At 34.6% G+C, this 25619-nt stretch overlaps 1 protein-coding gene and 1 long non-coding RNA gene across 2 annotated transcripts in view; one reads left to right on the top strand and one right to left on the bottom strand.

Moving 5' to 3' along the window:
• The window catches only part of LOC120770278, a 270998-nt gene that overhangs the window by 211040 nt on the left and 34339 nt on the right, over window positions 1-25619 (bottom strand). Inside the window, exon 2 of the long non-coding RNA XR_005704920.1 lies at window positions 1976-2193. This is a non-coding gene — a long non-coding RNA (uncharacterized LOC120770278). The remainder of the gene's footprint in view (window positions 1-1975; window positions 2194-25619) is intronic.
• Window positions 1-25619, top strand: part of LOC120770260 (serine protease filzig) — a 54673-nt gene that overhangs the window by 24592 nt on the left and 4462 nt on the right. Inside the window, exons 2-5 of the mRNA XM_040097570.1 lie at window positions 18194-21250; window positions 21305-23362; window positions 24438-24624; window positions 24702-24886. Coding sequence (XP_039953504.1) covers window positions 18194-21250; window positions 21305-23362; window positions 24438-24624; window positions 24702-24886 — 5487 coding nt within the window. The remainder of the gene's footprint in view (window positions 1-18193; window positions 21251-21304; window positions 23363-24437; window positions 24625-24701; window positions 24887-25619) is intronic.

The following is a 25619-nucleotide window of genomic DNA, read 5'->3' on the forward strand; positions in this document are numbered from 1 at the left end:
TATAAAAAATACCATTTTTCACATATAAAATTTCAGAAGAAAAATCTTAAAACCTTGAAATAGCAATTTAAACATTAGGAAGTAAAAACTTCAAATATAAAAAATAATAATATATACTTAAGTATATGATTAAATTGAAAAAACACAAAAATTTAAAAAAATACATTTATTGAAAATTAATATTTTAAAAGGAAAACTGAAAAAATAATAAATATATAAATAAATTTGTTAAAAAATATTAAAAAAATCGATTTTTCAAAATTTAATTTCTACAAAGAAAATCTTGAAAAAATTTAATTCTTAGGAGAAATGTTGTTAACTTAATTTTAATGTTTTACAAAATATCTTTCAATGCTAAATTTTAAAAATATTAAATAATAAATATATAAATAAATTGAAAATAAAATTAACAAAAATTAAAAAAAGTATGTGCGCCTTTTTAAAACTAAAATTTAAAAAAACAAACCATAAAAATTAATAAAAATGCAAAATGTTTTATAATAAACAGTTTAAGTTAACAAAAATTTTTTAAAAGTAAAATTTTTAACAGAAAATTTTTAAATTATATAATAATAAATATATAAATAAATTCAAGAAAAAAATTGTTGTTATTTGAAATTTTTCAAAACAGAAATTTAAAAATGAAAATTTAAAAAATATATTTTTTTTTAATCAAAAACGTCTTTTAATTCAATCTTTTTAAGAAATATTTTTCAAAGAAAAATCTGAAAATAACAGGTTGTAAGTAACTAAATAACTTGCTGAGAAACTGAAACAAAAACAAAAAATAATAATTAAGAAACAGTGATTTTAAAAAGATAATAAAAAAAGAGCTTAAAAAGTGCTATTTTTACATAATTAGAATTCATAATTTTTTTAAAGCATTTAATGGTGAAAATATTAATAAACGCTTTTTTTCTCAATAATGAAATATTTTTTGGGCGACTATAGTTAAATGATATCTGAAACATTTTATTAAGCGTAGCTTTTTCACTGAGACAGGCTTAACTCACTAATGATCCAGCTTAAAATACATTAAAAACTCTTTGTTTAATCAAAAAAATTAAAAAATTAAAAAATTAAAAAGTGTACCACAGCGCTACCTATGGGGAGCTTTATGTAAAAAAGAATTATGAAAACTTATACGTTTACCAAAAATAAAAACACTGAAACAAAAGTGTACAGAAAAGTTCTACGAATTGATCGAATACCTCACAATTTTCCAAGAATACTTCAAAAACACAATAGAAAAATCATTTCTTGCCGGAATTTTATTTAAAGTTAGCTTTTAGTTACATCGCATATGGGCATAAGAATCTATAATTTATATAACAATGTAATCTTCTGAAAATATAAAAAAAAACAAGTAAGGAAGCACTAAGCTTGGGTATAACCGAATATTTCATTCCCATGCAACTTGCAAGTATTAGAGGCAGAGAAGTAACTTCAAGTATATAAGGCTTTTTTGTTATAAGGGGTCAAGGTCAAGGGCGATAGTTATAAAAAATATATGCTCTCTCATTTTTTAAGATAACTCACATATTGGTCGATATATGCGGAATAAAGTCACCCGGAAGTTCAAAAACATTTACATTACATGTATGGAGCTAAAGAAAGTACTGAGTCGATTCAACTCATTTGTAGTCACCCAGATTTTAACTCGTCTCGTCATCCTGATCGTTTATATATATATATATACATAACGCTATATCTATATTATTATTTATTTTTTGAATATTTTTCGACTTAGTATTTTTTAAATAAATTGAATTTACTCAAATGAGAAAATTATATTATCCAACACTCTCTCGCTTGACACATATCCTTTGGTTTCTTAAAACAAGATTTCAGACTTTCTCTCTTTCACTTCTACTCTCCACTTACGACCACACACATATAATAAAGAGTATATGGACTTATATGTACATATAATAAATCTTAATTGTCGCTAGACAAGCATCAACAATTTACTTACCCTGAGTAGCGCAACTTGTTCTTATTGTCCAACATTTTTATTACAATTGCTTTTGCACCTCGGACACAACAGCCGCTATTAATTGATCGAAATAATAACTTTTTCACATTACCGTTAAATCACCTCGTTTACTGGTAGTAGGCCAAAGCGAAAAATGTGGCGGTGAGATAAAGAGAAGACAATGAGCGCACATTTTTGTTATCGAGCTCAGAACGATGCTGAAAAAACCAAAAAAAAAAAAAACTAAAAATTTTGTGAAAAAATTAATTAAAAAAATTAAAAATATTATAAATGTATATAATTATATAATATATACACATATTTTTTAATTTATAAAAATAAAATTTAGCACAAAAATTTTTAAAAATTAAATTAAAAATAAATTTACAAAGATTACAATTTTTTTCATAACTTAAAATTGAAATTAAAAAAACAAGTCTTTACAAAATACATTTTTTTTTGTAAAATTGTTTTTATTGTAAACTTTTGAATTAAAAAAAATTACATTCTTGCAAAATTGTTTCATTAAAAATTTTTAAGAAACTTTTTCTAATCTAAAACTTTAATTCTAAACGAAAAATGTTACACAATAATTTAAAAAAATTCTTAGCGTATAAAATTTTAAGGAAACTTTACTGAAAATCGAAGTTAAAATCAAAAGGATTGCATGTTAAACGAACGATTTTTTAAACTAAATTATTAAAAGTTAAAACTTAAAAAAATTATATTAAAAGAAAATGCTTCTGTTAATTCAAGGTTTTCAAAAAACATTTTTTGCATAAAAATTTTAAAAATAAGAAACTCAAACTCTAAATTTTTAAAACAAAAGTAATACTTTTGAAGAAATATTGCCTATTTTTCAAATATAAAATTTTGAAAAAAATTAAAACCAAAATAAAAAAAATTAAATACTACAAAGAAATGTTTCGCAACTCAAACTTAAAAAAAAAAAATTCAAAAGGAAAATTTTTAGGTACAAAAAATTTCAAAGAAAGATTCAGAAAACTAAATATTTTTGATTTTTTTTTTTCAAAACAAAAATTTTATTAGAACAATCTTACAAAAGATTTATTAAATTTTACGGAAAATTGCTTCGTAAAGTTTGAGTTTGTTAAAATACATTTTTCAAATACAAAGTTTACAAACGAAAAGTTTTGAATATAAAAAATTTCATATTTAAAATATTTACAAAAATAATAATTTGGAAAAAAAATTTTTAACCAGGAAAATCATGAATCGAAACTTTCAAAAAATTGATATTTAAAAAAAATTTCAGAATTTACATATTTTTTTTAATTCTAAGGAAATTTTAAAATATTAAGAAAAAGTCTTTTGCTATTAATACATTAAACAATAGTTTCGCGAAAAATTAAATTAATATTTAAAAAAGAATTTTTGAGAAGAAAGTTTTGAAAACAAACATTAATTTAAGCATTAAGGCAAACCTTGAACTGTTATGAAGAACAAGTTTTCAAAATTAAAATTTTAATCAAAAATTTTACAAACAGTTAAGTTTGGATATAAAATGTGTCAAAATTAAAATTATAAGTAAAATTTTTACAAAATGTTAAATTTGGATCAAAAAAATTTCAAAAATAAAATTATAAACAAAAATTTTAAAAAATGTTAAATTTGGATGAAAAAATTTCAAAACTAAAATCTTGAAAAGTGAATTAATACTTAAAAAACTAGTTTTGAGAAGAAAAATTTGAAATTTAAAATTATAAACAAAATTTTACAAAAAGGTGTTTGACATTTTTTTTTAGATTTAATAATTTTATTTATTTTTTTTCTTTTGTGTGTATTTAATATTTTTTGTCCTAATTTGGTTTTGCACTGAAATTTATAATTACATAATTTGAAACTTTTACAAATTTACATTTCAAAAAATGTCTAATTCACAGCTATAGACGTAAGTTATACAAAATACTTTTCCGATTTTATAAGCCGCCAATTGCGTTTGCAAAATTATGCATTAAAATGCGTAACTTCTGCAATACCTTCATATGCAACCGCCAAGCAATAAGTGCGTGTTGCATGTGGCAACAATGAAATTCGCACAAAAAAGGCAACAAATACCAACATAATAACGTGCAATTTAGGTTACAGCATACGAACGAGTGCAGCAAGCACGAAACCCAACGCAAAGAAAACCAAAAACAAAAAAAAAATTTAACAAAATGCGAGCGAAAATTAATTATAAAAGAGAACCAACACAACTGCAACGATTAACTACTTTCATAGACAAACAAATAAACACATACAAATAAACATGCTTGCATGTGGATCCAACAGAGTAATCAAACACGCACACAAACACAGGCATGCATGCGCATCACAAAACGGAACCGAATGGAAAAGTATGTAGTAACCGAGAAAAGTGTGTCAAACGCCTGAGCGACTTTGCTGCGCTGCTGCTGCTGCTGCACCGGCAGCGCCGTGATTGCATGCAAGAGGAAAAAGTAAACTTGAAAGCGCACTCAGGCAGGTTTACCGCCAGTTGACATTGCAGGTTGCCGCTGCCGTCACCAATTCGAGTGCAAGCGCTGCAGCTGTTGCAGTAAGTGCCAGAGTTGCGCATTTTTATTTTGATGACGCGCGCTTCCATGCGTGTGTGTGTGTGTATGTGCGTGGAAATGAGATTACACAGTGGGCGGTGAAAATTTTCGCACCGTTGCATGAGATAACAAGTTTCGAAGCGGCAAAAGACAACTCATACACACATATGCATGTATGATATGTATGTGTGCGTGTATGTACATATGTATATGCATAACCGTGCACTTGAAAGCAGGTTTGTCGCTTAAGTCTTTTGATTGCTTGCATTCAATTGATTGGCTATTGATGCAGGTGCCTCACACTAAATTCGATTATAACGAATATATTGTTTAGGTGCTGTTGCATGTGCGCATTTTGCATGAATCATGTTGCATCAGCGGAAAAAAATTTTTGTTTCGTTTTTTTCTTCGGTTCATTGGCACTCTAATGAACTAAGGAATTTGAATCGATTCGAAAAATAGGTGTAAACTTAAGGGATGTGGTGGCGAGGAGAGCAGTTAATTATATCATCATTTGACTATCAACAGCTTCAAAATCTTCTTCAGAGCTTTAAGTGTTAGAGCGTTTTATTTCATTATGAACCTTACATATACATATATTAATCTGAAGCTAAAATCACTAATTTAGTCTTAACAACACACATTTTGAATTAATTTTTTTTTTCACCAAAAATGTTTCAACACTGTTTTCAACTTTCATAAAATGTAACAAAAAATATTTTATTTTAGTTGGCAACGCTAGTATTTTACTTAGTTTCTTAGCAACACAACATACAAAATATTGTTAGTTTAACTTATTAATAAAGAAACAAAAAAAATTTAAAATTATTTACAAAAGTTGGCAACTCTAGTAACAGTAATCTCAAAAACTACCAGATATTCAATGTGAAATTCCTGTGCTATTCAAAAATAGTATCTTTATAATATTATTTTTCATGCAGTTGGCAACTCTGCCCTATATAAATCTACATATATTAAAACCTTAGAAAATAATAATAGCTGGTAGCATTGCTGCCATAAATGCATTAACCAAAACAGTTTAGAATACATTACACTAAATTAATAAAAATTTAAATATTAAAACAAATTCATTATTTCAATACGTGGCAACACTAATAGGCTGACAAATATTCAGCGAAAGAAATAATTCGTTATTTATACGCATAAAAGCATAAATTTCTGCGGAATTCAAAATTTTCACTGAAATTTTTTTAAGTTTAAACAGATGGTAACCATATCTGGAAACAAAATATGTTTCAAGTTTTAAAGTAACTGCTGCAATTGCAACTAATTTTGTTTTTCAATAAAGCGTGCAGCGCAATTAATTGTTTGAAGATCAGCCTAATATAAAAATAATTATATTCATATTTTTCCAACATGTGGCAACCCTAGTAAGCACACTAAAATTTTATACTTTTTTGTTTTCAGAACCCACATTATTAAATGTACGAGTAATTTAAAATATTCCCCGCAGTATTAATAATTTGTTTCAAGCTGGCAACTCTACAATCTTAGACTCAAGCGTATGATGAAACTATGAAGTTTACAGACATTACCAGAACTTAATTGACTTTTGAGCACTCAGATTTTCTTTCAGATTTAAATATTAAGTACATCACAAGTTTAAATCAAAAATTGTAGTGAAGGTGGCAACACCATAATCTTAGAAAAAAGTGTATGATGGAACTTTTAAGCGCACAGATTTTTTGAGAAACATTTAGAATAATTAAAAAAAAAAATAAAATGCTATTTATAATTACTTTTGAATAGGTGGCAGCCCTAGAAGGCACAATAAAATTCTATACCTTTGTATACCTATAAATCATCTAATTAGATATTAAATCTTTAAGTAATCAAAAACGTCCCCCACAGTATTACTAATATTAGTTCAGATGGCAACTCTATCTCAACAAAAGTCAAGCTCTAACTTTGGACACCTTAACATTTTTGAATCATATTGTATTTCTGCAAGAAAAAATATACACGATATAATTGAATTATTTAATAATTAATTTACAAAAGTGGCAACCCTAAAATCATAAGGTAAAACCCGAAAACGATTTGCTAATGTCTCTCCTTTATGTTATTTATCCTGCAGTTATGTGTTATTAATGAAGTACATCGATAGTTCTTATATACATACATATGTATGAATATGAGAACTTATCCTCTTTCTCTATCTCTCTCCCGATATCTAACGGTTTGCTTAATTTTCTCCTCTATGCTATTTATCCGGAAGTTAAAGTTAGGCTGTATCAGTGGAGTGTATGGATACTGCCTCTGTTGAGACGAATAAAAGAACTTATCCTCTCTCTCTCTCTCTCGGAAATTATTCAGAGTACTTTCTAAGCACTTTTCATACAAAAGAAATTAAATCTTGTATTATAAAAATTCTTCACACCATTCTTATATGGCTGATCATGCTTGACTTCTCACATACTTTTGTTATATCGTAAAATAGGGTTTACTCCAGATGCTCCACAATTTATATGACATACGAAGCATAATAAAAAAATTATATTATATGCATGTGACATTTTTGAAATATTTCAGCAACAAACCAGACATGTCAGCAATAAAATATTCTCCCAAAACAACAAAACAAAAACTTCTAAAAAAGTCAAATAAAAATGTTCGTCACACTTTTTGCCGCCTATGTACATACATATGTATGTATGTATGTATCGGCACTGCCAACACAAACAGCATTTATTAATGTAAACTTGTTAGCCAAAGTTATTAGTGTTGCTGTAATTTTATATTCTTGTTATGCTTAAGACGTGCGCTCGTTCGTTGCGGTTTCGACGCAAACATACACACACACACACACATGCGCACACAATGCTGCGCTTGACCCACTGACTTAGTAGCCTATGTCGCTGACGTCCACAAGCATTGGCAGTTGCCAAGCGAACAATAAGACGACAGCAAAAGCAGCAACAGCTAATAAAAGCAGCAATACTAGACTTGTGAATAGATAGCGACAACAACAATAACAAATACAAAGCGCTATAGACAGCATAGAACTTTACGAGGTGAAAAACCTGATCGCCGACGCCAACACACAACTCACCAGAGGCAGCCGCAGCTATGCTGTCGCGGTTGACTGAATATAAGTGTGCATGAGTGTGTGTGTGAATGGCAATGACAATGACAGTGACAGCAGTGTGGCGACGTAAACCACCGTTATAGTAATCATACAACAAGTGTTTGCTGATATTGTTGTAGCTTTTTTCTTTTGATAGAGAAAGGTATTGATGGTTTTTATGTTGAAGCTTTGTGGGCTGGTTGGAATTAATTAAAGTGTTTGAGAAATGATGCGCGTGATTTATAGCAAAAGAATTTGAAATTTAAAAAAATCAACAACACTTGAGTGCTGGAAGCGTCTCTTTCTCTCTACCTCTTTCTCTTTCGCTTAACAATGGTATCAATTAAATGAACAATCTGACAAAGTGAGTGTGAAAGGGGTTTTGCTGGCATTAACAGGTAGTCAACACTCAAGTGAGCCAATAAACGCGACAAGAAATATGTATATATGCATTATGAGGTTATGTGTATACTATTACTGTTTTTGTACAACATGCATAACATTGAAGTCTTTCGGTTTAAAAAGCACAAGCTGCAACATTTTTCAATTTTTTTAAAGCGCAAAACTGTTAACTTTTTAATCACACCATTACTACCATATAAATACCTATATTATATCCCTTCCCTACCAACATCTCTCTTTACTATCCACTTACTGCTCTCATCTTCAAATGTTTATCGCTTCGTGGCATACCGACAGGTGCGACACACGACAAACTTGCGGCCGCCGCGTGTCAACGGCATGAATGAGTGAATGCTTGGCAGTGAAAATGACAGCGACGCGTGACTTTGATGTCTACTGATTGTTGCCGGCTAACAGCCATGAAAGTTTTATCTCTCAATTTTGCCACCTGCTTGCTAGTTCAATTACGGGTTTGCTTTCCTTGCCTTTCCATTGCACTACACTTACATTTTTGGCATATTCTGCTGTTTTCTTTCTTTTCTCAAGGAAGTTATTTCGGAGAAGAAATGTATGCTTTGTTTGTTGTTGTTGTGTTGAAAGCAAGTCCAGTGTAATCAGAAGAGGTTGTATAGGAAAATTCTTGAGTATAATGATAATATATATAATATATATGTAGCTTTTTGAATAGCTTACCTGGTTAAGATAATAATCATACGCCTGATGACAAGAAGTTCATGCTAAGATGAAGATTTATAGATGTATACAGATACACTACGCCATTATTAAATATAAAAAATATTGTAAAGCTTTTAATACAACTTCAGCTTCATTTTTCAGTAAAAAAAATCTTTACTAAAAGCTATGTTGGGTCAATCCGAGAGATTGACTCAATATAGATACGAAGCACTCTCCGCTTTTGCAAAGAACTCATATTGCTTTGTCCCCTAGACAAGTAAAATTTTAGTATCTTATGATAAATAATTTTAGAAACATTTTACTAAATGTTCGATTTTCTGCTTTTATGCTTCGAAATTTGACGTTTTTCAAAAGTTCGAGGTGTTAGAAGGTGTTTTTGTTCGAAGTTTCCGTGAGCAATAAAGGGCTGGTCAGCAGAAAAACAAGTTTTTTAAGGTCGTTTTTATTTTATTATTATTTCTTTTAAAAAATCTGGCAGTTTCTTATATAGTATAGCACTAATACTTCAAAATTTACTACAACAAATTTTAAAATTAAAAATATCAATAATTTTTCTTATAATTTTTTTAACAAACTATTATGGCTGAATCATCATAAGTACTTAAATACAGTAAATAAACAATAAGTGTAATATGTACACTTGACACTGTCAAATTATTGAGAAATTTTTAAATATCGGTATATTTATAAAACTTAGCCCCAAGCGTTTTCTCACGCCACTTAAGTCTCACTTATGTTCTTATTATTTTTCTTTATTAGTATTTGCAAAAACAATAGATGGTATATTGAACTGTGCTGTGCCGTTTTATACCGGTCGTGATCGATGGACAGTTTGGCAAGAGCGAACGAAGAAAATAAAATAATAATAATAAATGTTAACATATCTTGAATGCTAATTTTAATGCAAAAATAATTTTTAGTCGCCAAGTAAAGTGAATATTGGACACTCCAAAAATCTTAAAACTAATATTTTGTTGAGCCTCCTTTGCTTTCTATAACAGCCTAAACGCGCAGCGGCATTGAATATGTCAAATTCTGCACTGTTTGTGCGCGATTTCGTTATACCAGACATCCTTGAGAATTTTATCCAACTCAGCTAAGGTACTGTGTCTCTTCTTTGCTACCTTGGTCTTCGTAATATACCAAACTTTCAGATTTAGTCTTCCAAGTCCATGGCAAGAAAATCAACCACAAACCATTCGGCTGCCTCCCTGCTCACCTTTCGCTATAGCTGGTCAGAGAGGATTACTAACTGCCAATCGACTTTAGTCCAAGATGCTTTATAGCCTTCCGGAGGCGTTGTTGACACATTTTCTTAGAAAAAGCGGTTCTTTTCCGAGTCGTTGGTCGTTCAAGCCAGCATCCTGGAGCCTGTTTCGTATAGTTCTAGCAGTGATTTCGGTTCCAAGGTCTTTTATAATCTCCGTTGTGATGTCCCCAGTGGTTTTGAATTGGTCCTTCAGACTAATGCGTTCTATTTGTCGATACTCTCTACAATATGGTTTTCTTGCCGCTCCTGAGTCTGGTTTTCTACTGAGAGAACCACTGCTTTGAAATTGTTTCAGAAAAAATCGTGACGCCAGATTTCTTCAAACCAACTCTTTCACTGATCTTCCGTATGCTAAGATTTTCTTTTCGCAAAGTTAAAATATTGCTATTATCCACAGTAGTCATTAGTACGGGTTATCGTCTAAGGCAAGGTTGCTGTATATGAAAAAATCAGATCGAGCCACTATACCATAAAGCTATTCTTTAAATTGGACAATGGAAATCAAGATAACAATCTTTTTATATCCCTTATGGCTTGAAAAATGCAACTGTAAAGAATATTATAGCGTGAATTAAAGTATTAAAGTATAACACTAGTTTTCACTCAAAATTTGTCAAAATCGCACTTTTTCGGGCGGTTTACTCGGTGGGCCCCTTTATCTTATCTTAAGAGATTACATCGGTTTCTTCGGGTAAAGACAGCTTTTCAACAATTTTTTTCTCATATAAAAAATTAAATATTTTATTAGAATTTTTGATTGTTACAAACATACATTATAAACAAAGAAGTTTTTTGAAAAAAAAAACATTTTAAACTCGGCCATTGCGACACCATTTCCGGTGACCCCTCGGAAAACAGATGAATCATCTAAAGTGAAAAGTACGTGTTTTAGTTAAACCATTAACTTAGAATTTGGACGAAGGAAAAAACAAAAACTGAAAATTGGATTTTTGGCCGACATTTTTACAAAAACAAAATTAAAATTTCGCATTCTTTTTTTATTTTTCGATAAAAAAAATCCTGCGTCCAAGTCTTTAAGAATCAAAGACCTGTGCAAAATTTCAAGAAACTACTCGGTTGAGTGGTTCTCTAGAACCCTCACCGGCCAACTTCAAACACACAATTACGAAAAAAAAACGCGTTTAAAGACGGCGCACATAGCCTTGCTAGCCTCGAGCGCACAAGTTCTCAAGGCTGTATCTTTGAAACTATTACTCGGATCAACTCGAAAATTGGGGACAATATTCTAGAGGTGTTGTAGAACTTAATAAGACAATAAAAAAAAAATCGATTTTTTGAAACCCATCTAAACTCTTAAAGATATTGGCGGACTAAAAATGGTATGGATTTATCTACGAACTTTCCAGCACATCTTAGTACAAATTTAAATAATTAACATTACGTTTGGCTTCCAACTTTCGATGCAATTTCGTTCAAATTAGTTAAAAAATAATAATTTTTGTGTTCAATATTTTTAATTTTTATTCAACATCACATTTTTTCTTAATTTTTATTATTATTATTTTTTTGGTTTTCCTAAACACGCTTTCTGAAGTTGTCATCATCAGCAACATCAACTCAATATTGATATAGCAGTAAAATACTGTTAAATGTAATAAAATAAAAAAATAAGTATAAAAGCAAATAAAAAGTGCAAAAACCTCATAAATTCATCAAAGTCATAATGGCTCAATTTTCGAATCATCACTATCGCTTTCTTTCGCTGCTTCCCAACATTACCGCAATAAAAACAATATTTGCAAATCATGCCACAAGTGATGCCACTTCTGCCACAGCGCAAACAAACATACGCATGAATAAGCGAAAATCAATTTATTATGAATTTTTTGCGGTAATCAATTTCAAAGGCGGTGAGTGGCGTTTACATTTCAAAATTTAAATGCGCATTCATGTAAATTATAGTGCGGCAAAACAACATTACAACAACAAAATAACAATGTATGCATTGTTGTTGGCGTTCGGCAATTAAATTCTTAATTTCCGTGCACTACCTCCGCCAGCACACACGCACAGCTGGATATTGAGTATTCTACGCAATCAATTGGCCGGCGGGCCGTCGAAGCGTTTTGCTGGCCATTAGCGTTGAGTTACTTTCACTTTATCGCCTGTAGAGCAAAAAAAAAAATCTACAGCAACGATCGGCAGATGCGTTGGCTGCAAGCAACAACAATTGGTGTGTGCGTGTGTGTGTGTGTGTGTGTGAGCGATTTGCGCGCGTAAGCTAAAAATCGACAGTTCGCAATTTACTTTCATTTGAGCGCGCATTTATTGGATCTTATTGCCGACCGACCGACCGTGGGTTGCCGCGGTGCGGTAAAAAGTAAAGTGAAATGCCGAAAGTGAATTCTCGTTGGTTTTCAATTTTTTTTTATATTATTTTTTGCTTTTTTTTTACTTTTATGGTTTCTGCAGATTCTTTTCGATTTCGTTTACACAGCGATTTCCCTTTCATCTTCACTTACAAATTGCAACTAATTAAAGCAAATTAATTTTTATCACGATTTCGACAACTTCCGTAGCCCTTTCACCCATTCTTTACGAATACAAATACCAAGAAAAAGACATGATTTCATTCTTAATCTTCTCAATCGATAATCCAGTTATATCAAGCCACATTTTTCTCTATTTTAATTAACGTCGTGTTAATTACTTTTCAATGCTTTGTAGTAACGGTGTTTGACCAAGGCATATGTTGGTCACAGCATCACACCTTACACATACACATAAGTACATACAACAACTTGTTTAGACTCATGCTCATTCACACTCACTACTCAGTCCACCCAGTCGGTTGGTCATTAAGCATGTCAGCCTAATCGCATCGCTTTCATTCTTCAATTATTCACATTGCATTCGATATGGGAAATGTGTAACTGGGTCAACTGGCGCGCACGCGTCGATAATATGTATGATGCGTAAGCCAAAGCGATCAGAGTGATCATCGTGAATACCAAATGGATAAGCATTAGCACCAATAGATGGTGCTTGACGAAACGAAACGAATGCGGATGCGTTAATTTCAAGTGTAAATCCTCGCCGCTTTCTTTAGAACTGAGCAAATACCGTTTGCGTGAGCGTTAAACGACTTTAAGCTGCTATTTTTAGTAGTCGAGAAATTCATATTTTAACGGGCGTTACAGATTCGAAGAAACTTTACTTTGAATGCGATAAATAATGTAGGTACGCTTTAATGGAACTGAGAGATTACCGGAAAAAAGTATGATAGAGTTGAAGAAAGTTGAAAAATAGTCAATTTAGGAGAGAACTAACCGTTACGTGATATTTTAGGTTAGAATATATTTTAAACCTAATTAGTATTGTATTTAAAAGGGGGTGTGCTTTAGCTTATAAATTCGAATTTAGTCCTACGTCTGCAAAGAAGTAAAAATTCTACGAAATTTACTCAAAGTATTGCCATAAATACTAATCCTACTGATCATAATTGTTCCGGACTGGGCTGATAGGGTTGCGATTATAAGATATGTAGACAATTTTTATTAAAATCAAAAAAAAATATATATGTATGTATGTATATAAATATTTTATATTTCACAACTCATTTTTTGCTTAGAAAAATAATTTTTTCTGAAGGCTTAATTTTTCTAAAACAATAAAACATTTTTTTTCTAAATAAAAGCAAAATTCGGAAAAAAGGGAAATTTCATTTTGTTTTTGAATGGTTAATTTTTCTAAAAAAGAAAAGAAATTAAATTTTTTCAAAATAATTTTAAAATCTAAAAAAATTAAAATTTTAATTTTCCAAATAAATGGAAATGTAAATTAATTTTCTAAAATAAAAAATTTTTTTTTTCAAAAATTTTCTAAATAAAATATTTTTTTTTTTTTTTAATTTAAATAAAATTTTATAAATACAGAAATTTTTCTAAAAATAAATGGAAAATTAATTTTTCTAACATTTTCTAAAACTAATTTTTCTTAAAAATTTTCTGCATGAAACAGTAATTTTTTCAAAATAAAATAAATTTTTTTTAAATATTTTTTTTTAAATGAATTTTTCTAAAAAATTAAAAACTATTCTTTTCCAAAACTTTCTAAAATAAATATTAATTTTTTCTAAAATACTTTAAAAAATTTTCTAAAATTTTTTGAAATAAACATTAACTTTTTCTAAAATTAATTTAAATAAAAATAGGGAAAATTTGTTTTGTTTTTAATTTTCCAAAATTAAATTTAATATTCTAAAGAAATTAAAAATGCTTTAATGGAATTTTTCTTAAAAAAAGAAAAATTAATTTTTTCTATAATTTTCCAAAATAAAAATTATTTTTTTCTAAAATTAAATGATTGTTTTTTTTTTACTAATTTTTCTAAAACAGAGATGTTTCAAAAAATAAAAAATTAATTTTTCTAAAACAGAGATGTTTCTAAAAAACAGAAAATTAAGTTTTCTGAAGGAATTACCGTCATATTGATCCGAATTGACTTTGTTTTTGAATTTCGGTAGAAAAATCATTTTTGTTGAAGGAAAATAATACTGCCAGATCAAAAATGAAAAATATAAATAATAGTTACTAAAGCAATTTTTCAATATATTAGATTGATGGTTTACCGCTAAGTCAAACCAACCACAAATTTAAAATAAATTATGCCAAATTATCAATTAAAATTTAATAATGATGCCCTAAATACTTAAAAAAATGTTATATCACCGCAGAAATTAAACAAAAAACTTCAAAGTACAAGATACTAAAAATAAAATTTTTCGAAGAACTTTATAATATTTTTTCAGTTTAATTATTTTTGATAGGTGGCAACTCCGTTTCAAAATACGTCTAAATAGTAACGTTTTCTCAAATGTGTTACGTTTCTTTTCGTACATTTTTAAGTTTGTTTAAGGTGGCAACTCTATTTTTTTATTTTCGATAAGTAGCAACACTATTTCAGAATACATCTAAATAGTAAGGTTTTCTCAAGTGTTTTACTTTTAGGTTCGGTTATTTTTAAATTTTAAAATTTAGCAAGGTGGCAACCCTTTTAAAAAAAAGGACTCAATTATGGACTTTCTGAATGCATTTCATCTAATTTCGGGCATATGTTTTACTGTTTGAAGACCAATTATTAAATATCGTTAAATACAAAAATATCGAAAGAAGCTTCTGATATTCCGGGTATATTTAAGGTATGAATTCCGGGTATGAATGCGTTATCTGTATTATCAAATCAAAAAACAAAAATCTCGAGCACACAGCGCCAATAAGATGGTTGTCAAAAAAAATCGAAGTCAGTCGATGATCTAGGCAATGCTCATCACTTTCAAACGCTCTATTATTTATTTTGAAGTGTGTAAGCGAGGCTTAGGTCTTGTTGAAATATTTTAACAGACAATTCAAGAATATTTAATTACCATAGAGCACTATCGTATTCGAACTGAATGGCAATAAAATTTTTAAACAGCATCGGACATTAACTGTTGAACAATTTAATTCAAACTACAATTATTTTGAAGATTGATTTAGTAGGCGTAAAAACTGTAATTCAATAAAATCAGAACAGTAAATTGCACAATCTACCATTCATAAATTGTACAAGCTCAACATATGTTTTGAAATACTTCAAGAAATATTCAATAATCTAATTCTTAGAAGAAAAGCAAATAGCTAAATAACATATCATAAATCATAATAGAAAGAAACGAGGTGATACAAAAGCGCGCAATGAAGTCAACGAGCACACAAAAAAGAATAGCAAATGAACGATTCCCGCACAAAAATTGAAAAAAGCTATGAAGCAGCATAACATAAATCTTTTTACGCCCGCTTCAAGCCATTACCACACATTGCACGCCATAATTTAAACTGATTAATGCATGAGTACATCTTCAGCAGCAGCCTGTCGTCAGGGGAGGCTAAGTAAATGTTGGTAGGAGAGCAAAATGTAAATTTATGATAAAAATGTATATTGACTTCGCGCGGAAAGTCATCTTTTGAGAATGACAAATCTGTTGACTGACATGAACAAATTAAAACAAATAGATGGGTTTGAAAGAAGATAGAGAAGAGGTTACACAGGAAGTACTTTATTCTTTGAGTGTTTCTCTTTTATTAATATTTTTTTGTTCGTAGTCTGTATTAAAAAAGCAATGAAACTATATTCAATTGATTATAACTGCATTGAGGAAACTTCAAAGAGAGAGAGAGAAAGAGAGAGGAAACGGAAAATGAGAGTGTTAATAAAATTAAGATTTTGACCTTAATCTCAAAAATGAGTTTAGTAACTAGCAGTACGCTTCTATACAACTAAGTGACCTTGAAGATGCGTTTGTGCATTAAGCTACATATATCAATTGTTTAAGCATCCATAATCTCAAAAATACCAAAAGTTACACTTATTTTAAAATAAATTTAATTTTTCAGGTTTATTATTGAGAGATATGAATTCTCCCTTTCATTCCCTCGATATTATGACTTTTCAACTAATTTATTACTCCATAATTACAAATGAAGTGATTACTTTCCATTGCAACTTGTCAAAACTTTTTTTTTTATTTTCGCGTCTCAGTCTTCACACCACTAATTCGAGCAGTCAAGAGTACGTAAATTGAAACTTAAACAATTTTCTGCTCGAGTTGCTTCATTGAGTGTCGATTTGCCATGACAACGAACTTAGATTTCTTTGCAGGATAAGATTAGTTAATTATGTTATGAAATTGCAATTTAAGTTCACTTTGAAGCTGAGAAAAATACAAATATTAGTTGAAGAAATTTCTCAGATGACAGAGCACACAGACTTACATATTTGTTTTTGCAATTATTGGCAAAATTCTGTTAAATATGGATGACCATATTCCATACAGCTAAAAAAAATTATCCATCCTTAAGCGCCTGTTTTGGGTACATTTTATACAAGTTTTTGGGGTTTTTTCGATAGGTGGCAACTCTATTTCAAAATAAATCGATTTTTTAAAGCTACCTCAGACATTTTACATTTCGCAAGCAAACTTCATTTTTTATATGTGCATTACCATATGTTCAAATTATTAAAAGTTTTTTCAAACGTTTTACATTTCAAACGCTTTTGGTACTACATATATTTCAATTTTGAAAATTTAATAGGTGGCATCTCTGTTTGAAAATATGTACATATATCTAAATTAAGGATTTTCCAAATGCACTCCCTAAAACTTTCCATCACATTCAACAAGTTTTTTTAATATTTACAATTTGCTTTTCTCAAGGTTGGCAACCCTGTACTAAAATATTGTATAACTGTACTAGAAATATTCCGAAAAGAAGATTTTCCTAGTCACCGTCAAAGGCAAATATTTTGTAAAATTTTCAGTTGAACTTTGTTTTATAAATTTAACCTGGTGGCAACTCTGTTTAAAAATATATCCAAATTATCATATTTTTTGCACACGTATCACATTTCACATTTCGCGTGCATTTGGAGGATTTTTCAGTTTTAAATATTCAGTAATTTGGCAACTCTGTTTCATCATGGTAAATAAAGAATTTTGCCAATGCATTTCATAAGACTTTGCCTTATGTTCAATAAATGTTTTTAAATATTTACAATTTCTTCCAACATATGGCAACTCTGTACTAAAATATATTATAAGTTTATTAGAGATACATATTTCGAGTAAAGTTTTTCTTAGTCACCCATCTAAAGCAACTATTTTGTAAAATTTTCAATTGCACTTTTCCCACAGTTGGCAACTCTGTACTACAATATAGTCAGTTTATGTATGTTCTATTTTCCAGAAGTTTTTCATAAGCACCTACATATCTAACACAAATATTATCTGAAATCTTCAGGTGAACTTTTTACAGTTAGCAAGTCCAAAAGTCTTTTCTAGAATAAGTTTCATTCGATAACCCTTTTATCCAAATTTTCGTTCCAGTGCTCAAAATTTGCAAATTTTGTTTCTCAGAGAATACATTTATAAAAATATTTCTTACCAATTTAAGTGCAAGACGAACCTTAGTCTTTGGTCTAAGATTACAAAATAACCCCACAAGTAGCCAAGAAATAAAGATTTATTGAAATAGTAAAATAGCCACCAGGTTAGAAAGAGTAATGGATTGCTACCCAGAGAACCTGAGGAACAGTTGAATAAGAATGTTTTGTAGTTTAAATTAATAAGCTCTACACTTTCTTTTTTTAGAAATAAAATAAGATTGTAAATCACTAATTCCAATTTTTCCTTCTACACCTTGAAGAAGGACGAAAACTCTTCGGCGGCTACCGGATAACACCGAAGCATTGTCGCGCCACCAAAACGCTAGCGATGAATGACCCACGTAAAAATGGACCCACAATCTGTATGTTCAATCACGAGTGTGCGCAACGGAATGGCGAAGTGGTAGGCGCGTGTATGGATGGTTTCCTCTTTGGCGCGTGTTGTCAAATACCCAGTGAACAGGATCTTGAGACTACGCTGCTAAATGATGCACAGAACTCCTACTACCAACAACACCAACAGCAAAAGTTGCAAGATGAGTATGGTGGCGCCAATCAAGCGGTGGCACAATCTTACGAAACATATGGCGAGAGTCAACAACAACACTCACAAGAGACCAAATACAGTCCACCAACATTCAAGCCAAAAACGAAGCCACAGCGCATACAGAAACCGCAACAACAACAACAGCAGCAGAAATACAAGCCACAGCTACCGAAACCCATCTATGGTGATGTGGGGGACACACCATCCGAAGAGGTTAAGCAACCCGAGAACAGTTACACGCAAACAAATATAGATAAAGTCTTCCAGCAGCTTGAGAGTAGCAGTAGCGCGGCAACTTCTTACGAAGCGCTGCATACGCAGCAAGAAGACGCGGCCAGTAACAAGTATCAATCGCAGGAATCGGTGCCCAACACAAGCACCCTATATATGATGGAGTCGCTAGAAAGTGCACAACAGGAAATTCAACCGTCAGTTGGACCCATTGCTTCCTATTACGAGCAACCCCAGTCCATAGAGAGTCAACAAGTCGATAGTCAACAGCAGGAGGAGGAGTTGCAGCAAGAACAGCAGGAGAAACAACAAGAACAACAGGAGCAGCAGGCACAACAGCACGAAAATCAAGATATTTCGTTTGAGGGCGTATCACAGTCTAGTTTGGGTAGTGAAGATTCGAGCACGCAATCTTCTAGCGTAGAGTTGGAGAAGGAAGCGCAAATGCAGCCGGATCAAGTTGTTGCAAATACCAATAATGTGCATGTATCTTTCACCACCGCAGCGCCACCACTAAACGATGACTTCGTTTTGGACCTGCTAAGCACCACATTACCGCCATCACTCGAAGAAGAGCCGGCCTCACTTACCACAACGGGTCTGCCAATGCGCATTGTGAATGGACTCACCGAACCAAACAGTTCATCGGAGTCGAACTCCTTCGAAGAGTTGCCAGTAACACAAAATCCAGTGCAAGGCAACGACTGGGAAGCGAATACGACGGAAGAAGATTCGAAAACCGAGTCGCAAGAGCAACAAACCGCCAAACCGCAACCCAAACCAAAACCAAAACCAAAGCCACAGCAACAAACCAAGCGACCACCAGTACAAATGTTCCGGCCACAACCACAAAGGCAACCGTCCCGACCACAAGTGCAACAGTCACAGCAGCATAAACAGAAACCGCAACAGCAACATAACCACAATCACCTCATACTTGACGGCGCCGAGTTTACACACAGCGACATCACACATCCTGGCGCCGATGCCGACTTAATCGAGGATGATCTGCAATTCTCTACCGGCTATGGGCCACAACCGGTGTACATGGAAGCGCCTGTGCGTCAACCTTCGCCCATCAGCTATCAACCAACAACCACTACAACAACAACACATGCATCATTAGCGCCTGAGGACAAATACGATTTAGTGCAGAGCGTACACGATGAGGAGGCTAGCAAAAAACCACCCACATATGGAGAGCCCACAACGGGCACCTCCATTACCACACATGTAGACTCCATCGAATCTATAATACTGCAGTTGAATGGCACCACAAACCATGGACCCACCTATAATATTGTCAGTCAGCAACAATCACAAACGGGCTCCTATGATGCGGTAGCCGATGCGTCGGCAAGCAAATATGAACCAACTGGTAGCGGCTCACATTATGGCACAACAACTCCCATCACAACAGGTGAGTTAGTGTATGGTGGTGCAACAACAAATTACTATGACGATGTGGAGACCAAGCGTCCGGAAGATTACTATACCGAAGCTGAACAATCAAATACGCCGAACTACTCGCCGGTCACAGCGCAAGTACCCGCATATTTGGAGCCTGAAAGCACCGACCTACATCCCGCACAACAACAGCCTGCACATTCGTATGTGTCAAAGCCTTCTGTTAGCGCAGTCACGCATGAAGTGCACAGCTCAACGACCGCTGGCAACTATGCGGAAGACGCTGCCGCTGCGCTGGACGAACACACGTTGCCGGCAAATAATTATAACGATGTATTGCAAGCGTCCTCACACCAAACGCACGAGTTCAACAAAATGCCAGTGCTCGGCATTGCCTATCCAGTTGATATGTCGCATATGGAGGAAGAGGGCAACTTTGCACCGGATGTTGCAAGCAATTACGGTCATGTACAACATGCTACCACCCAGGGCTCAATCGACAAAATAGATGAAGCAGAAACAGTGGACTCGAGCTACGCACAGGTACCCATTATTAGTGGCAAACCACAACGTCCCGTAGCGCCGTATGTTGGTATGGTGAATGTACAGAATTACAATGGCGCCAAATTGCCAACGACCGTTGTGTACAGTGATGTGCCTCAGGAAGTATCTGTCTCTTCGCATGCGACTAAAGTACAAGATACTCAGGCACCTTCGGCGTCGTATCATACACCTAAACCGGACACATTGACCACAATCCAATATGTGGACAAAAGCACTGTCGCACAACGTCCAACAATTACCAAGACGACCGCATCGGTTTATTTGACTCCAACTACCACGCCGATACCACCACGTCCACAATATAATGCCGAACCTGCGGTTACCTCAACAGCACGTCCCATTTCCGGTATTATCACCTCGACTGGTACCAGACCGCGCCCGCGGCCACGTCCAAAACCAAGTACCACCCGTCCGAATAACAAAAAGAAACCAAGTGCTGCCAAGAAACCCACTACTGCAAGGCCATTAAATAGTTACAGTCAGACACCAGCGCAACCTGCCAGTAATTATGGCGGTGAACAGGTACAAACAAAGAAACCAGCTGCACAACTCTCAAACAACTATCAGAGTCCAAATCAAAATACCAAGAAACCAGCGGCACAACCCGCCAACAGTTATCAAGCGCCAAATGTCAATACCAAGAAGCCAACAGCGCAACTCTCGAACGACTATCAAGAACCCAACTACAATAAGAAGAAACCGGCACAACAACCCTCTAACACGTATGGTGACAACGCTCCAGAGAACGCTTATGTGCAGCGACCAGCACAAGCTTCGCAAGCGCAAACACAGCAACCTGCGAAGAAACCATCAAAAGAACCCACCAAACAAACTGTGAAGCGGCCAGTGAAGCAACCGGCCAGCACCTACCAGCACAACAAACCCACATACGTAAAGCGTCCGACTGCAGCGCCACAGCCCAGCAACAACTATAACGCAAAACCCGCAACAAACACCTTTAATGTTGAGCCGGTATACCAGAGACCAGAACAACAACCCACCTACAATGCAGAGCCTGTGACCAGGAAACCTGCCAGTCAGTCGACAAATGCATACAACGATAATGGCCAAACCAATACTTATGGTACCACTACGGCAACACGAAAACCCATCAGTCACACGGCAGCCATCTATGAAGACCATGTGGATGAACAAAATCTGCCCGAACAGGATGCCCAGTTGTCAACGGATAACTACGACACATATCCTCAAGGTACCAAGCTTACCTCACAAGACTATGGACAGGACTATGATAAACCAGATGCTGCGTATGATCAAAATGTTAAAGTACCACAACCCACTTTCGAATCGGACGCATATTATCCAGCGCCACAACCGTTGGGCGGCTCTACAAATCGACCCATCATTGTACGCAAACCAAGTGTGGACAGTGCAGCACCAACCACATCTCGTCCGAGCACAACATTTATTTATCACGACTCCGAGGTACCGCCAATCGTAACGGCCGATGATAAGCTCGACGTTTTCGTACACGGTACTGTGCAATCGCAAGTTTATGGCGGTGATGCGAAGCCACAATATGCGAACCGTCCACAATACACATATGTACATAAAAAACCGGGCTTTGTGAAGGTAACATCGAAACCCATATCCACCACAAATGGTGTTATTACACCCAAGCCAACGCTATTCACACTCGTCACAAATAGCGATTGGCCGCAAAGACCGAGCAGCGCCGGCACGATCTACGATGACAATGCATTCCCGCCAACAACGCCATTGCCCGCCTTTAGCAGCACCTCATATATTTATAGTCCCGTGGTGACGAGACGTCCTGACTTAGCTATAAACACGCCTGAATACGTCAACCTAGCAGGTGTCACAACGAATGACTTCGATGATCCAGGTTACTATGGTGCACAGAATGTCGCACAAAATGTTGCGCAGAATGGCGTGCATCCGGCCTTCACGCAATCGATAGCCGATACCGAGTATGGTGTGCCCTCCGATGATCGTCCCGCATTCCCAGGCTACTATGGACCAACACCCACTTATCCGCCATTCGCCATACCTGGTGAAAAACTGGGCGCGCCAGTCGAAGAGGAAACCTACACATCACCCAATGACTTTGTGAATTTCCCACCTGTACGTAATCCCAACCTCAACATGTCGGCAACATCGAGCGCCGTCACTACCGATTTGGAACTGTCGACACCCGCCTTCGTTGAAGATGGTGTTTTGAAGGACAAAATGAATACTTTGGTGCACAAGATTGTCGAATCGCTGCAGGGCAACTTCGACGCGCTGGCCGACATGATTGACGAATCAAATAATACCGCGCCGGCCGGACCACCATCAACATATCAAGCTGCCGGCGCAGGCGCTGGTAGCGCGGCCACAACACGCAAGCCGACAAGAAAACCAACACGTATAGCCACACAAAAACCGACCACGCGACGTCCAGCAACACGTGTCACCACCAAACAACCGACGCGCCGACCAGCAAGCACTACCAGACGTCCGGCTACGCGGCGTCCCACAACAACCACACGTCGGCCGACTACACGCAAGCCGACACGTCGTTTAACAACCACAACAACGCAAGCACCAGCCCAAGATGAGTTGGTGGACGAAGAGGACGAAGAAGATGTTAATCCGTTGGATAATGAGATCGGTGACCAGGATGAAGTTTACGCTGGCGCTGGTGGACGCAAATTTAGTAAGTAATTGCCGTATTGGTGACGGCAAAGTTTTTTTTTGTTGTTTTTGATTTGATTTTTGTGTTGAATTAGTTTGCCATGCATAGAATCCGAAACGACTCTGTTTCTTTTTCTTCTAATTTGTCACCACCCACTTACACTAAACTTTCCCACTCACCCTCACCTCCCCAACCACACACGTTCCTTTTGCCCCGTTTTGACTACACTCCGCAATACACGCACGCACGCGACATACACTCATGCACGCACACACACGCACGCTCTCACGCACATAACTGCATTGAAACCCATTTTTCACCTGCTCGCACATTCACTTGTAAAACGCTTCTCGCACTTGTCTGCCGATCACTAACACATTTCTATTAACACGTCATACATGACTAACCCCTGCACGCACATAACTCCATTAAACCTTAAATGAACATCGGACTTCATCATCACAGTGCGTCTGTTCAACCAAATATATGCCCTCCTCTAAAATAAGCCTCCATTTTAAGAATATTTCAGACAAGCATTCCCATCCTATGAAAACACAAATATACCCACTCTTTCTCTAAAAAAAAAAACTCACCCTTATAAACTCCTCAGCTTTCCCTACTTAACCTCACTTGGCAGCTCCGACATTTCTTTGCCACCTTCGCCATATCAATCCTTATACTTGCCCTCTTAAACTTGCCCAAGTTTGAATCGAACTCAAGTACAAAAATCTCTCCTGGTTACATCTTAAATTGCCTACTTCACCTATCTCACCATGCTATACTTCATACCATTTTGCCTCCTCCATCCACATACAGTCCGGAAATATTTCATTCAAGTTTTTCCCTGTGAAATTGAACCTCAACTCTCAAGTCCATTGAAGTTGCTCGCAACTCAAGCACTTCCACAATTTTAACAAAGCATTTTCACATTCACCACAACACCTTCACCTTCACCATTATCCACCACGGCATCATAACTGTTAATCAATCGCATCACCAACCAGCACCGACCAGCGTCACCTCGCAAAACACTCATCTATGCTGTTGCTATACTCTCCCTTACCTCCTAACCTCACATTTCACTCCCCATCGACAGAATGCGGCGTACGGCCACACATCAAATCTGGCAGAATTGTAGGCGGCAAAGGTTCCACATTCGGCGCTTACCCATGGCAAGTGCTCGTACGTGAATCTACATGGTTGGGACTTTTTACCAAGAACAAATGTGGCGGTGTTTTGATAACGAATCGTTATGTCATCACAGCGGCACATTGTCAGCCGGGGTGAGTAATAATGCTAGAAATTAAGAGAAAAATAAATTTCTGTTTCAAATTTGCATACTTTTATTTCTCTTCAACAGTTTCCTGGCCTCATTAGTCGCTGTTATGGGTGAGTTTGATATCTCAGGCGATTTGGAGAGTAAACGTGCTGTTACGAAGAATGTGAAGCGTGTCATTGTCCACCGTCAATACGATCCGGCGACATTCGAAAATGATTTGGCGTTGCTTGAACTCGAGAGCCCAGTACAATTTGACACACATATAGGTGAGTAGAAGAATATTTTCAATTGAGAATAAAAAAAAACAATATTTTTCAAGCGTTCAATACCGTAAAAATTAAATTTTCATGACTACGGGAGAAACAAAAAACAGAAAATTGATAATTAAACAAGGGACAACATAGTATACTCTTGTCGATAAGAAATACCTGAAACCTAAATTTTGCCTACATTTAGGGTATCACGCAAATTTTAGTCAAGTCACACACCCTAAGGTGAAGTTTGAAGTTTTAAGCAAAGAGTTTACTTTCATAAGTCTGCAAAATACTTCGAAGTATCCCTTCTACTCCATGTAAATGTGCTATACAACTTCCGTAGTCCATTGCAATTGAAGCATGACACTCGAACCATGTCACATATCAACTCCATGAACCCGGTACTCACACTCAACTACATAAGCATACGCACTCGACTTTATTGAATACTTTGCCGACAAACAATTGCACAGTTGCTTCCGAGCATGTCAAACGTACACAAAGACTTTGCAAGGCCACAAGCCCTTTCAGAGACAACAAGGGTTGGAGAGATTCCACTTGCAATCTCAACAATGTTACGTAGCATAAGTGTGTAATCGTATACCACGTACGCATGCAATGAGCTCCCACGACTGCAACAAACAGATGTGGGTGACGAATTTCCGTTATATACATATGTAAGTGTAGCAGAATGTAACAAAAGACTGAACTCAATGAATTTGCGTGGGTTGGGAAACAGAATGGT

This window comes from Bactrocera tryoni, chromosome 3 (assembly GCF_016617805.1).
Source record: "Bactrocera tryoni isolate S06 chromosome 3, CSIRO_BtryS06_freeze2, whole genome shotgun sequence".
Lineage (NCBI taxonomy): Eukaryota > Metazoa > Arthropoda > Insecta > Diptera > Tephritidae > Bactrocera > Bactrocera tryoni.